At 40.2% G+C, this 12,720-nt stretch overlaps 1 protein-coding gene across 14 annotated transcripts in view; it reads right to left on the bottom strand.

Moving 5' to 3' along the window:
* The window catches only part of LOC108589162 (uncharacterized), a 434,713-nt gene that overhangs the window by 28,943 nt on the left and 393,050 nt on the right, over positions 1 to 12,720 (bottom strand). For 10 of the 14 annotated variants that reach the window (XR_013529709.1, XR_013529710.1, XR_013529711.1 and 7 more), the window contains 2 exons: positions 12,549 to 12,634; positions 4,486 to 4,532 (listed from right to left, as the gene is read on the bottom strand). Coding sequence is in view for 2 of the 14 variants with exons in the window: in XM_078356545.1 (XP_078212671.1) it covers positions 4,461 to 4,532; positions 12,549 to 12,634 (158 nt within the window). In the remaining 12 variants the exon portion in view is untranslated. Of the gene's footprint in view, positions 1 to 4,458; positions 4,533 to 12,548; positions 12,635 to 12,720 lie in introns of those variants that run through there. The other 4 variants (XR_013529689.1, XR_013529690.1, XM_078356545.1 and 1 more) reach the window with 2 other exon arrangements.

Genomic DNA, 12,720 nt, shown 5'->3' with positions numbered 1-12,720 from the left:
CTTAACCACGTCGCTTTTCACTGAGTTCAACATTCCTGGAGGATTCAAAGGATCTTGGTACATTCCTCCAAAATGAATTCAGAAGGTAAGTGGAAAGAAAGGGGAAAACATCTTTGAATACGATCCAGGTTCAGACTGAGGGTGGAAGGAGGTCATGGGGGCGGCGGGTGGAACTTTGTGACTCAAAGGTTAACAGTGAGTTCAGCTTCAGGATTTCTGTGTGCCAGTCTACTCTACCAGTGCCCTGATGACTCACTGCAACCAAGCAACCCACGCCACTCCTTTGTCTAACTAAGGGACACGATGGCATCCAGCTTCCCGAAGGGGAAATGGAGGGACCACACAGGGAATCAGAGGGTCTCCTTGGGAAAGCAGGAATCAAAGTGCTCATCACCTTCAGGCTTCCCTTAATCTCCTTTGCTGTTTTAGGGAGTCCACATTCATAGTAGAATATTTTCCCTTTTAAAGGTAAGCACTTCGAATAATGCATTTTTAAGTTCACAATCAAATCCCAGTGAGCAGGTTCACTGCGCACTGGCCACTTCAGCCCACTGAATCTTGGGCTGAACTTTCACTACTTGCTCCAGTAAGAGAGAACACTCGTACATACAACGGGTTCCGTGAAGGGGCGGCAAGGAACAGTAGACACCTAGGATTCATGGTCAGAGGTTTCCCATGCTCAGGAAAGCTGCCCAGGGCAGGTGGAGTCTCGTCTGTGCGTGCCTCACTTGCACCACAGACGAAGGACCCTGGAAAGCAACCCTCTCTGGGTTTTCTACTCCAGGGATAACATGACCTGCTGGATTAATGTGTTGAAGGACATCCTGTTTCTAGAGGGGACTGGAACAGAGCCTAGGCCTTATCTCAGGATGTTGCATTCCCAGCACATTCTAGTTATTCTTAAGAACTACAGTGAGAAAGGGGGAGAACTGGGTTGGTCCACAGCCATCTGGAGAACTGTCCTACACCAGATGCAAAATATCACTCACCACGGTTCCTCTTAATACCTGTCTCGAATCCTGGGCTGGCAATAGTGAAGTATACTTCTTTGTTCAAGAGTCTGTCTTCTCACTAAACTGCACACTTCTCAAGGACAGAAACTGACTTTTTTATTTTGTATCCCAAGCAGGGCAGAAATGGACATCAGATATTACACGTTGGCATCCTTAACTACATTAAATCTTTCTTCCAGAAAACCACACTGTATGCTGGAGGCCAGAAAGCTAACAACATTAAGCGTTGTTACAGAGACTCCCTGAGAGTCAAGCTGCATCTTGAACCAACTTCTCCAAATAGACTCACCCACGCGAGAACTGAAAAACACAGTATCACGAGGCAGGGCCACGCGCCTGCTGACCAACAAGCACAGTCATGAACACCTTTGGCTGTTCTGCAGCAGCTGGAGTCTCCGTTTCCGGGGTCTAGCTACATGGGCGTCAGCCTAGAGCCTGGGCTTCCAGCCCTTCTATTTTGTAAGCACCTAATTACTCCTATCAAGTAGCTTTCTGATGAAATTAGTTCAACTGGTGTTTGTTATCTGTAGCTGAACTCTAATTTGGTGCTCATCAAATGTTTGTCGAATGAATGCACTGGGTAAACATTGGTTCCACCCACAAAGTCCACTTTAAATCACTTACACCTGGGTTCCTGAAATTACCTGTTGATTCTCAAAGGGGATGATTCGTTAACAAGAAAAAGTTGCCCAGAAATGCCTCCAGTAGAATTCTACGATGCAGTCAAAAGGAAAAAAAATCACTGTAAAATACCACTTGGAACAAGAGGTGGCTTTTTCCCTTACATTTTACCATTATCCAGAAAACGCATGAAGTGGCTTATTTTTGTCACTTAGTTCCAATTAAAATCGAGTATTTCTGTGTTTTCTAAATGACAACAAAACTACAGGTAAGAAAAGATTGTTAAAGGTTTAGTCTGAAATAAATGGTTTGTGTGAAGCTGGGGATCTAGCAGAATTATTAGAGTGAACAATTCTCTCAATCTTCAGATTTGGGTCAAAGACTTGACCTTTGAGAACATACATTTAAATGCTATTTATTCCTGTGAATCCCATAAAAGGCCTAGAGCTTCACTGGATTAATTCAAGGCTTAGTGAGTAAGTATCAAGCTGAGCACTCGGGGGCAAGGCCTGACTCCTAACATTGAAATGAGCAAGGAAGCAAAGAGCTCTCCTCTGAATTTCTCACATGCAAGAACAGCAGTTGGACTCCCCAAGCTAATGCATTTCTGTGAAATTATTGTCTTCTTACTGAAGCTTCCTGGCCTAAGACTTACGCCTCTCTACCTGAAAAAAGAAAGCCTTCTCTTTCAGCAATGCTGTGATTTTTCAATTCTTAAGGCCGAATGATCAGCACTACTCCAGTTTAGTTAAGGATTAACTTGACTAGCTCAGATGTTTCTATAATGGATCCATGTGTTGACTGACAAGAAGAGGCGCCACCTAAAGGAAGACTGGAAGAGTGCTGGCTTGCCTTACAGGAGAAGGAAAGATTAGTCAGCCCTTTTTGCAAGCATGAAACAATCAGCTGTGTTCTTGGGAGATTTCACTCTGTTGTAACGGCATGTGATGCTGTACTGGAAGAACTTATAAAGCAGAGTGCTGGGCCTGGGGAGATGTCCAGCTTGTCTGGATCCATGTCCCCTCATCATGGGAGAAGGCATTTATTCCTTCTTTCACTCTTTGCTACACCAGATGCCAAGTGGGCATGCACACGCACCACGCTCTGCGTGGTAGGCACTGGATATTCCTGGGTGAACAAAACGTGCATAGTCATTGATGTCATGGCGATCACAATCAAGTAGGGTGGAGCAGACAACAAAGAAAATAAACACACAGATGAAACTGCTAATCCTGCAAGGTCTTACTCGAGGCCAGAAATAAATATTCCCACTAAAAATCTCTGAGATAGTAAGGAGATTTTTAGTGGGAATATTTATCTAATACTATGACACACAGTGGTTCCAGGTCCAGCAACTCAGTGATGTCACTAAGGGCCCAGAACTTTCCACCTTTCCACGTTCCATCTTCAGCATGCTGAAACTTTCTACTTCAGTGGCTTTTTGAGATATTTTTCTAAAGACAGTTTCTTCTCTACCAGAAAATTAACAGCAGCTGATAGATAAAATTCACCATTAAGTTATTTACAGAAAATTGTTATTAGCCTGCACTTAACTTGCATCTCTTTGACGGGCTTAGTGTACAATGTTATCTTCTTAATAACAGTGAAGGATCAGTGACGCTTCCCAGATTCAAAGCATTTGCGATGTCTTTTCTCATACAGCTTGCTCAAATGATGCTGTCTACACACTCTGCACCAGAACACAATCTTGTGAAGAGAACTAGCCCCAGCCCCTGTCTCCGCTCCCTTTCATACTGCCCCTAACGCCATCTCCTATTACAAGATGCCTCACACATAGACACAGGAACACGCTAGGCCATACACCCACACTTCAGACACAGACTATACAAGATCAGCCGTAGTCACTGGTGTGCTTCGGGGTGCTCATACCAGTGTGCTGTCTGCTCTTCAAAGAAGACACCTGGGGAAGAGACCCTCGTAGGCCCTGGAAGTAGGCTTGGACCTCTTGGACATAAAAGTCTAGGGTTCTGGCTGGCTAGAGAAAGAACCACTTTATGTCTTTAATGAACTCTAGGTGCCTTTGTATTTGTGGCCCTCCTTTTCCATAAACTATATCACAAGTTACATCTTACAACTGTGTTGGTATAGGAATGAATATATTGATATGATGTCAGATATGTTTTCAACTTAAAAGTTCATTCTTTCCTTCTCATTTTAAAAGAAACTTGAATGTTTTTATGGCCCCTAACAGTAACAGGGACCCTTGGCAGTGCACCTATTGAATCTGCCTGCCTGGAGCTTAGTCTTGAAGGAGGAAGGAGAATGTGCTCTAATGTGGCCTACAGATTCATTGCCCCATGAGAAGAGGTATAGCCAGAGCAGAGCTAGAATTCTGGACCCTTAAATCACAGGGCTCAGATCTGGGGTCCCTCATCCACAAGGCTAAGGGTGTTACCATTTCATAATAAACCCTGTGCACTCAAGTGGGCAGTGAATTTTATTATTATGAAGAATACTGAATTAATGCTTGTTCTGATTTGTATTACTAAAGATCCCATTCTGGTGGCTCTCCCTCTGTAAGAGGACAGCTGGCCCTGAGAAATGAAACAACTTCTAGGGAGTCAAAACAACAGCTTGCAACTTCTAAATAATGGCTTTTCCAGGTTCTTTGCTTCAGTGTTTCAAAAAAAAATAAAGCTCAGGGTTTAGTTTGAGATTGAGAACTCTGTTACATTATTTTTTCCTGAAATATTAGACAACACAGAACTAACCAAGAAGGCCAGGGGAAAACTTTGAGCACACGTGGAGTTGTATGAACCACCTCTCCTACCTCTAGTGTATACAGAGTGGACTAGGTGTTTACCGTCATTCTCCGAAGTAGCTGTAGTTTCTTCTCCTCCTCCCATTCAAATGCTTTAAGCTGCTCAGTACTTCTCTCTGGAAAAGAATGGTAGTGTGACCCCACCAGTTAGTAGAAGTCAGAGTGCCACAGGGCTGGGAGAGCTCAGAGTGGGAGCAGGAATGCCACCATTAGCCTGTGGGACTCTGCCATTTTCACACCATCTTTCCATGTTCTACCCATTGTCGCACCTAAAAAGCATTAATAACTACGACATCTTGTTTTCCCTCTCTGCTCCCACCCCACTCCATCCCTCCTAAATGGCCTTCAATCTTCCACCTCTTCTTCATCTCAAAGCCAGTATCCCAGCTAAGGACCTCACCATCTCTTACCTGAACTCTTGCAATAGACCCATTTCTGGTTTCTCTGACTCTGATCCTTCCTCTCCCTCCCTACATTTCCATATTAAATGGCAATAGGAGGGATCTTACATAGAAACTTATCTGTGCTTCCAGGTACCTCTCCCAAACTGGAGTTTCAGGAAACCTTACAGTAGATATTAAATATATATTTTCTCTTGCCCCCATTGGTACAATCTTTCATTCTATTGTTTTTAGGGAGTGCAACAATTAAGTCTCTTTCCTCCCTCTGTCCAAAGACACTCTGTCTCATTTATTATATCTTATCTTACCTTATTTCATTTCATTTCATTTCATTTTTTGAGAAGGAGTCTCACTCTGTCACCCAGGCTGGAGTGCAGTGACACAATTTCAGCTTACTGTAACCTCCACCTCCCAGGTTCAAGTGATTCTCCTGCCTCAGCCTCCTGAATAGCTGGGATTACAAGTACCCATCATCATGCCTGGCTAATTTTTGTATTTTTAGTAGAGACGGGGTTTCGCCATGTTTCCCAGGCTGGTCTCGAATTCCTGACCTCAAGCGATTCATCCATCTTGGCCTCCCAGAGTGCTGGGATTACAGGTGTGAACCACCACTCGGCCCACTCTGTCTCTTTTAATTTCAGTGAGGAAAAAAAGACCCCTCTTATAGCAAGAGGCATAGGCCCATCAAAGAATTTAATTACCCTTTACTTCCTATCAAATACAATCACAAAGCTATTTAGATATCATCAGCACTATGTTCAGTCCTCATCTGGAAATTTGAGACTTTGGTGGTAACACCTCTAGAGTAGACACCCAGAGGGAGAGTCTTAACCTATGGTTAAGTGTCTGTTGGGAATTCCCAGGCTGTCACTCAAGCTAACAGAAGGGACTCTTTTCATTATATTTCTTAAGGTAGGGTTTTGGGAAAGGGATGAGCTCCATGACTTTTGTCCAATAGAAAGGTCTATAAGATATTTTGTATTTAGTTCCTCGTGCAAAGTACCTGCACATGATTTATTCCTCTTATTGAACATGCAAGTAACTAACAAGAAGGACTAAGAGGAGTGTATTACTCTCCATTGTTCTGTAGTAAACATGAAAACTAGTCAAATAGTGTTGCCACGTTATCATCAGCACCTATTCGGAAAGTTTCTTGGGGATTCCCATGCAACAATTATAAACACGTTTCTGACTTTGCATTTAAATGTTTTATTTGCAAAGAGATAAATTAGAGGGTGAAATTATTCATGCTACAGAAAGATGCTTCACAATAGCAGATCACAAGGATCCTTACTCAAGTCTTGTTTCCAGATCACTAAATAATTCAGAGGAGAAAAATCTAAAATGGGAAGTGTTTTAAGCCACTGTTGAGTACATATCCACTCATCAAAAATGAAACTGCAATGACAAAGGACATGAGTATGTCAATGGTTATAGTTTAGCTTACATTTTACAATTTTTATTTCTTTAGACAGAAAGCTAAGCACTTGATAACCCTGTTAAATTTTTTTCATGCTCTCCCTTGCCTACCCAATATATAAGGAAGACATTTCATCCTGCATGTTCCTTCAACTTTTTTCTCGTTGCTCTCAGACCCACTCAAATGCTTTTTTACCTTCAAACTCATTTCAGAACTATTTTCTGGTCTTGCCTCGCTCTACACTCCAGTCTCACCTACACCTAGTCCATCCTGCACACCCACCTGACAAACTCATACTCTGCAAGACTCAGATTGGGCCTCAAATGCTCCATGGGTACTTTTCTGACTTCCTTTGGGCTTACTGAAGTAGCCTCTTGCACACTTCCTTTGTGCCTTCCACATGTCTCTATTAGAGTATAGATAACATGGAACTCTTGGTAACCTCCCCAACAGATTACAAGTTTTTTGAGGACCAGAGTTGCCTTCCTCGTTTCATAACCAGTTTGCAGGTGTTCAACCCTCCTCATGAATCCCTCCAGTTCAAATCCTGCCTCCTCCATGATATGTTATCCAACCTCAGTAGCCCAGAATACTCCCTTACATTCCTACTCTCCAAAACAAATTATACTGCCATAGCACTTGTTTATATTTTGCTTTGTGAACAGCTCTTTTCAAGGAAATGTGCAACACAGTCCTTATCTTTTAACCACAATGTTAGATATATCAAAATAGTTAGAATAGTATGGACACTCCTAGGATTGGACCCACTAAATAGTGGCTATTTCATCAAGGCCTGTTCAGCCTAATGGAATTAGTGTGAAAGAAGAAATAGCAGGATCTGGTATTGTGAATATATACTGTTTACACAGCATTCTTGCTGTTGGGAGAAAGATTTCTATTATAACTTATGGCCTTGTGGCTTTTGTAGAATCGTCAAATATTTTTCATGATTATATAACAAAATTAAGTTTGAAAAAAGCAATTTCTAAAGGACAAAAGCAAACTAAAACAAGTAAACTCAACTAGACATTGCGCTGTGGCATAACCATACACAGAGAAACTATTCTAGTTGTCTTAAGAAGACAAAACTAACTCTCTCTCTCTCTCTCTCTCTTTCTCTCTCTCTCTCTATATATATACATATATATGTATATATACATTTACATATATATGCTCAGTGGGGTTTGATTTTCCCTGATACTAAAAAATTCAAACACTCTATCTCTCTTTCTTTTCAGTAATCATATTATTGGTAGTGCTATTGGTATTGTTATTCTAAGATTCATCTATTGGGAATTCTGTATTTTCAGCCTACAAAAAGAAAAAAACATATGTAACATAAATTAGATTAAGCAAAAATTCTAGTCTTAAATTTGCTGACATCAGGTCTGGGAAGGAAATGTACAATATACAAATGAGCCTGGATCTTTGTGTACCACAGAGAACAGATACAATCAAAGACCACTGAAAGTGTGTAAAAAGGACTCAGGAGCCATCTGGAGAAGCCTCTTAATGGCCATAGATGAGTCAATTTAAATATCAGTAAAGATAATGGCAACAGATTGAAAGGCATCGAATATATTTAAATTTCTTATATAGTTAATAACGACTATAGAAATACAAACAATTGGACATGTTTGACCAGCGAGTTATTTAACTATTTTGAAAACTAGCAAATAAAAAAGATTAAGCATTTATTCTGACTTTTCCATATGACCAACACTTCAAGTCAACCAAGTAATGTATCAGAATTTTCTCTTTGTGGAAGGATTCCAGGTTACAAATTTAACCACCATGGCATGTGTATACTTATGTAACAAACCTGCAACTCTGCATATGTACCTCAGAACTTAAAGTATAATAATAAAAAAGTAAAATAAATAAAGAGTATGATAGAATTATATCATCTTTTTGCTACTCCTAATGATACAGTATATTAAATAATAATCATCAATCACTGCTGACTTCACAAAAAGGGAGACAACCGGACATTTTATATGCCCTAATTGAGGCTCACAGCACCATTTCTGCAGCTGACTTGCCAAATGTATCAAAACTGAATGTGACTGAGTCTCTAGATCCAACTAATAATTTGCAGAAAACACATGGGACAGAAAAGCATGACACATGACACCACAAGGATCCAATTAGCAAATCCTGACAGTGGGAATTTCTACAGAAAAACAATGTGTTTAAAAAACAAAAGAGTGGCTGGGTGTGGTGGCTCCTGATGTAATCCCAGCACTTTGGGAGGCCGAGGCGGCTGAATTACAAGGTCAAGAATTCAAGACCAGCCTGACCAACATGGTGAAACCCCATCTCTACTAAAAATACAAATATTGGCCTGGAGTGGTGATGCATGCTTGTAATCCCAGCTACTCAGGAGGCTGAGGCAGGAGAATCACTTGAAACCAGGAGGCAGAGGTTGCAGTGAGCTGAGATCGCACCACTGCACTTCAGCCTGGGCGACAAAGCGAGACTCCGTCTCAAAAAAAAAAAAAAGAGGAAAATTGAATCTAAATCTACACATTAAAAGAAACTTAAACAACATACGGACCAATTGCAATGTATGGAACTTATTTTGATCCTGATTTGAAGATAATTTATAAACTTATCAAAATTATAAGATAGAGACATCTGAATACAGAGATTTAATATTAAACTATCATTAGGTAGGATAATGATATTGTGCTCATTTGTAAGAGAATATTTATATTTTAGAGATAAAGAATGAACATTTTACAGATGAAATAATATGAGGCCTGAGATTTCTTTGAAATAGTACAGATACGGGTGGAAACTGATAGAGATGCTGATAATACAAGATTGTCCATGTATTGATAATTGTTTAAGAAGGAAATTGATATATGGAGGCTTATTATGCCACTCTCCATATTTTTGCATGTGCTAAATAGTCTACAACAAAGCATTTTTGAAAAAGATACTGAACAGCTAATAGAGTATTAGAAGGGCTAGAAAACAAAAGCATAAGATCCAACTTCTAGGAATAATGCAAAATTAAGTATCCAAAACACTTGCATAAGGAAAACCCTGCAGCCACCACTAGCATCATTGGACTTATCTGCTTTTACAGCAGAGACAGACAGACAGACAGACAGACAGACAGACAGACAGACAGACAGACAAAGAGCCACTGTCAGAGAGCACACGCATACTCTCTACTCATTCCCTCTCAGACACTTCTGAGGAAAAATCTGGGGCAGATGCCTGTGGTTATCGGAGCCTTTGCCATAGCTTCAAGGGAGTCTGGGAAAGGGGAAAGTGAGCATCTAGTATTTTCTGTTCCAATTACAAGAGGTTTCCTGTCCCATCCCCACTGTAAATAATCAAAATGAGAGCAATTCCAAAATTACAGAAAAGAATTCAGACATCAAAAAGCCAACCTGAATGAACAATATTTACCTCCCTGGGCAAGTAGCAATCTCCCTGAGTTTCAGTTTCCTCCTCTGGCAAATGGTTAAACAACACCATTCTCCCAAGACTGCTTTGAGGATTGAAAGCAATAAGGTGTCTATTAAACAGCACAGAAGATCACCCAGCAATCTTTCCTTCCACCCTCTCTCTGTTTTTTCCCCCCTTCCCTTCGTTTCTTTCCTTTAACTTCCCAACTCACTTCAGTTCCTACCTCCTTTGTGTTTTCAGAATAATATTCTATTTACTTAAGGGACACAAAGTAAATAAATGTTTTTGAAACGAAATGGGATTGAATTGGATCCAGATTTTCATAGGAGAAAAAGTTTCCTTTCGCCTTAGCCTTACATACCTGGTTTTGCAGGAAAAGAAATTAGCATTTGGAAACACACAGCCACATGTGAGATATTAATGCATCCCCACATGTCTCAAATCCTCAATCTTTGGTCAGTATGATGGGAACTTTCATTGTCCAATAAAGCAAGGTACAGACGCTTTGTTTCATTCAAGTCAGTATTTCCTCTAACCAGAAACTCACCCCAGGATGAAAGAGCCTTGCATCTCCAGCAGCCTCTGGAGAGTCAGGTGGCCCTTCAGCCTTTGAATGGCATGGACTGAATTGACTCAACCATGGTTAGCTGACTTTTATTTCTTTTCTTCCTTCCTGCTCATTCAATATCAACCAGAGAGAAGGAGCTCTGTGTCATAAAAGCGACCACAGCTGAGCAGATCTCTCCCTATGCCAGTCCACGTGGTAATTTTGGAAGGGCCCTGGGATATATGACCTTAGGACTATAGGAAAGCTTTGTGATTAATGGTGGTTTTTATCTTCAGACTTCAAACATTGACTCATGCAGAGAATGAGCAATCTATAGGTCAGATATCCTACATCCCAGTCATTTTCTTTATTCAGTCAAGAATTTAGAGAACTAAACACCGACCAGCTGTAAAAGACATCTATCCTGTCTGCAGAAAAGCCTATTTAATGGTCCCCTGAGGGGAATTGTTTAAAATAATGCTATGCAATTTCTCCAAGAGTTTCTGCTGGAAAAAAAAAATAGAACAAATGGAAAATGTAATGCCTAAGTGATCGATACTTTATTCATAAGCAAGGTTATTCTCTTGCCTTTTTCTCTTGTTGATGAGGTACTTTGCAAGCACTTTAAGTGCAAAATACCTACCTTTTACTCAGCAATTTATCAAATATTTATTGTGGGTTTTCTTATAAGATACTCTACAGGCCTATGGGGTTGTAAGGGTAGAAATAGCCCAGCACTGAAAGATTTTAATAATGTTAGCAATGCCAATCACACCCCTAATGCATCTACTAAGATTTACTTTTTACAGTGCTTTAATATGTTCTAAGTCATTTTAATAATCTTATAATTTATTAGAATGAGATAACTTTTTCAAGATCACTTTACTAACATATTTTATTTCACCTCATCTTCTAGTTGATAATGTAAGATGCTTAGCCCAGTGTGTGCCCAGAAGTACACTAAGACCTTTGACGATAGGTTCTTGGAAACTGGGACTTCAAATGAAAGGACATATAACAAAAACAGCTTTACCGTAGGCTAATTGATCTAAATAAGAGTTAAGTTGCTACAGCATATTTCTGGTCACAAAAAAAATCACCAAACTTCTAAAATAAAGACCCAAACATTTCTAATATTGAAATAAATATCAAAATAACTTTGAAATGAATAAGAGTTACACATACATTTAAGAAGGGTTCACAAAAACAAGTAAGATAATCATCTACCCACTTATTCAAGTTCAGGAGCTCAAGTGGCCAGAGACAATTCTGGTAGCTCGCGGTACCAGGCTGGAACCAGCCCCAGACAGGCCACCTTTCCCATTGCAGGGCACACTCATACACACTGACACTCACTCACACTGGGACCAGTGAGACACACTGATTCATCTACCGAATGCAGCTTTGGGTTTTGGGAGGAAACCAGACATGGGGAGGACTTGCAAAGTCCATATACACAATGACTTCAGCTAGGAATTCATTGTTTCTCATCCACATTGTAAGGAAATGATATTGAACTTAAATGACATTATTCAAGAACCTGCTGTATAAGCTCAGGAAATAGTAGAACCCCTCCCCCCGCATCCAGATACCTTGTTCCATTAGGTTTAACGAATTTAAAACTGCATTTGCATGCTCACATCAAACACTTGTCACATAGCGGCTTTCTGTTTTGTGTAGCCATGCAGATTTCATAACTTAATGAATAATCTAAACAACAACTGCCTATTTTATGTTGACCCAGCTTCCTCTTTCCTTTGTGTACACAGGTAGAAAAGGCTTGGACTACATATTTGGTTTAAAGTTTGAAAATCTGAATCTTTCCCCAACCATCAAAAATATTTACCTCCCTCCCTTGTCCCACAATCATCTAAGCAGCCTTCTCGAATTGACTCCCACACCTGTTCATCATAGAAGGAAAAAAATAAAAGCAAATGCCATATAAAATCCCTTCTTCAACTGGGTCTTCTGTTTTGAAATACTGAAACAGTTCCTGTTCTATTATCTCACCAGCTGTGGCCTTTTATCTCCTAAAGGGAATAACTGACGTCTTACCAGTCAAAGTCATTGTGCTTACGGAGGCCATAAATATCTCCTCTAAATCCTACATGATAAATTTCCCTCTGATTGGTAAAGCAGATACGGTAACGTGCAAGGGGGAAGCGGGAGAGGCTTTGATGATGCTAAGTAAGCCCCTGGAGATATCCCAGCCCTTCCTCCACAATTTTACTTTCCAACCACTGGAATCACAAACACAGTAGAAAATGTTCTCTGGATTATCCACTCCTGTGATTTTTTTAAAAACTGGCTTTCAATGATGGGCAACCTAAAATTTACTTACACAGAACATGAAACGGTTGAATTTGTTAAAGCTCCAAATGGGAACGTGTGTCTTGTAGAAATCACAATATGCTTCTAGACCACAACCTGAAAAGGAAAGAAAAAAAATCCTGTGAATAAAAAATAAAACAAGGTATTTTTCAGTTTTGTACACGCATTTGAAATCATTGTAT

The sequence above is a fragment of the Callithrix jacchus genome, chromosome 19, assembly GCF_049354715.1.
Source record: "Callithrix jacchus isolate 240 chromosome 19, calJac240_pri, whole genome shotgun sequence".
In the NCBI taxonomy this organism is placed as follows: domain Eukaryota; kingdom Metazoa; phylum Chordata; class Mammalia; order Primates; family Cebidae; genus Callithrix; species Callithrix jacchus.
This window is presented reverse-complemented; position numbering and strand designations above follow the sequence as displayed.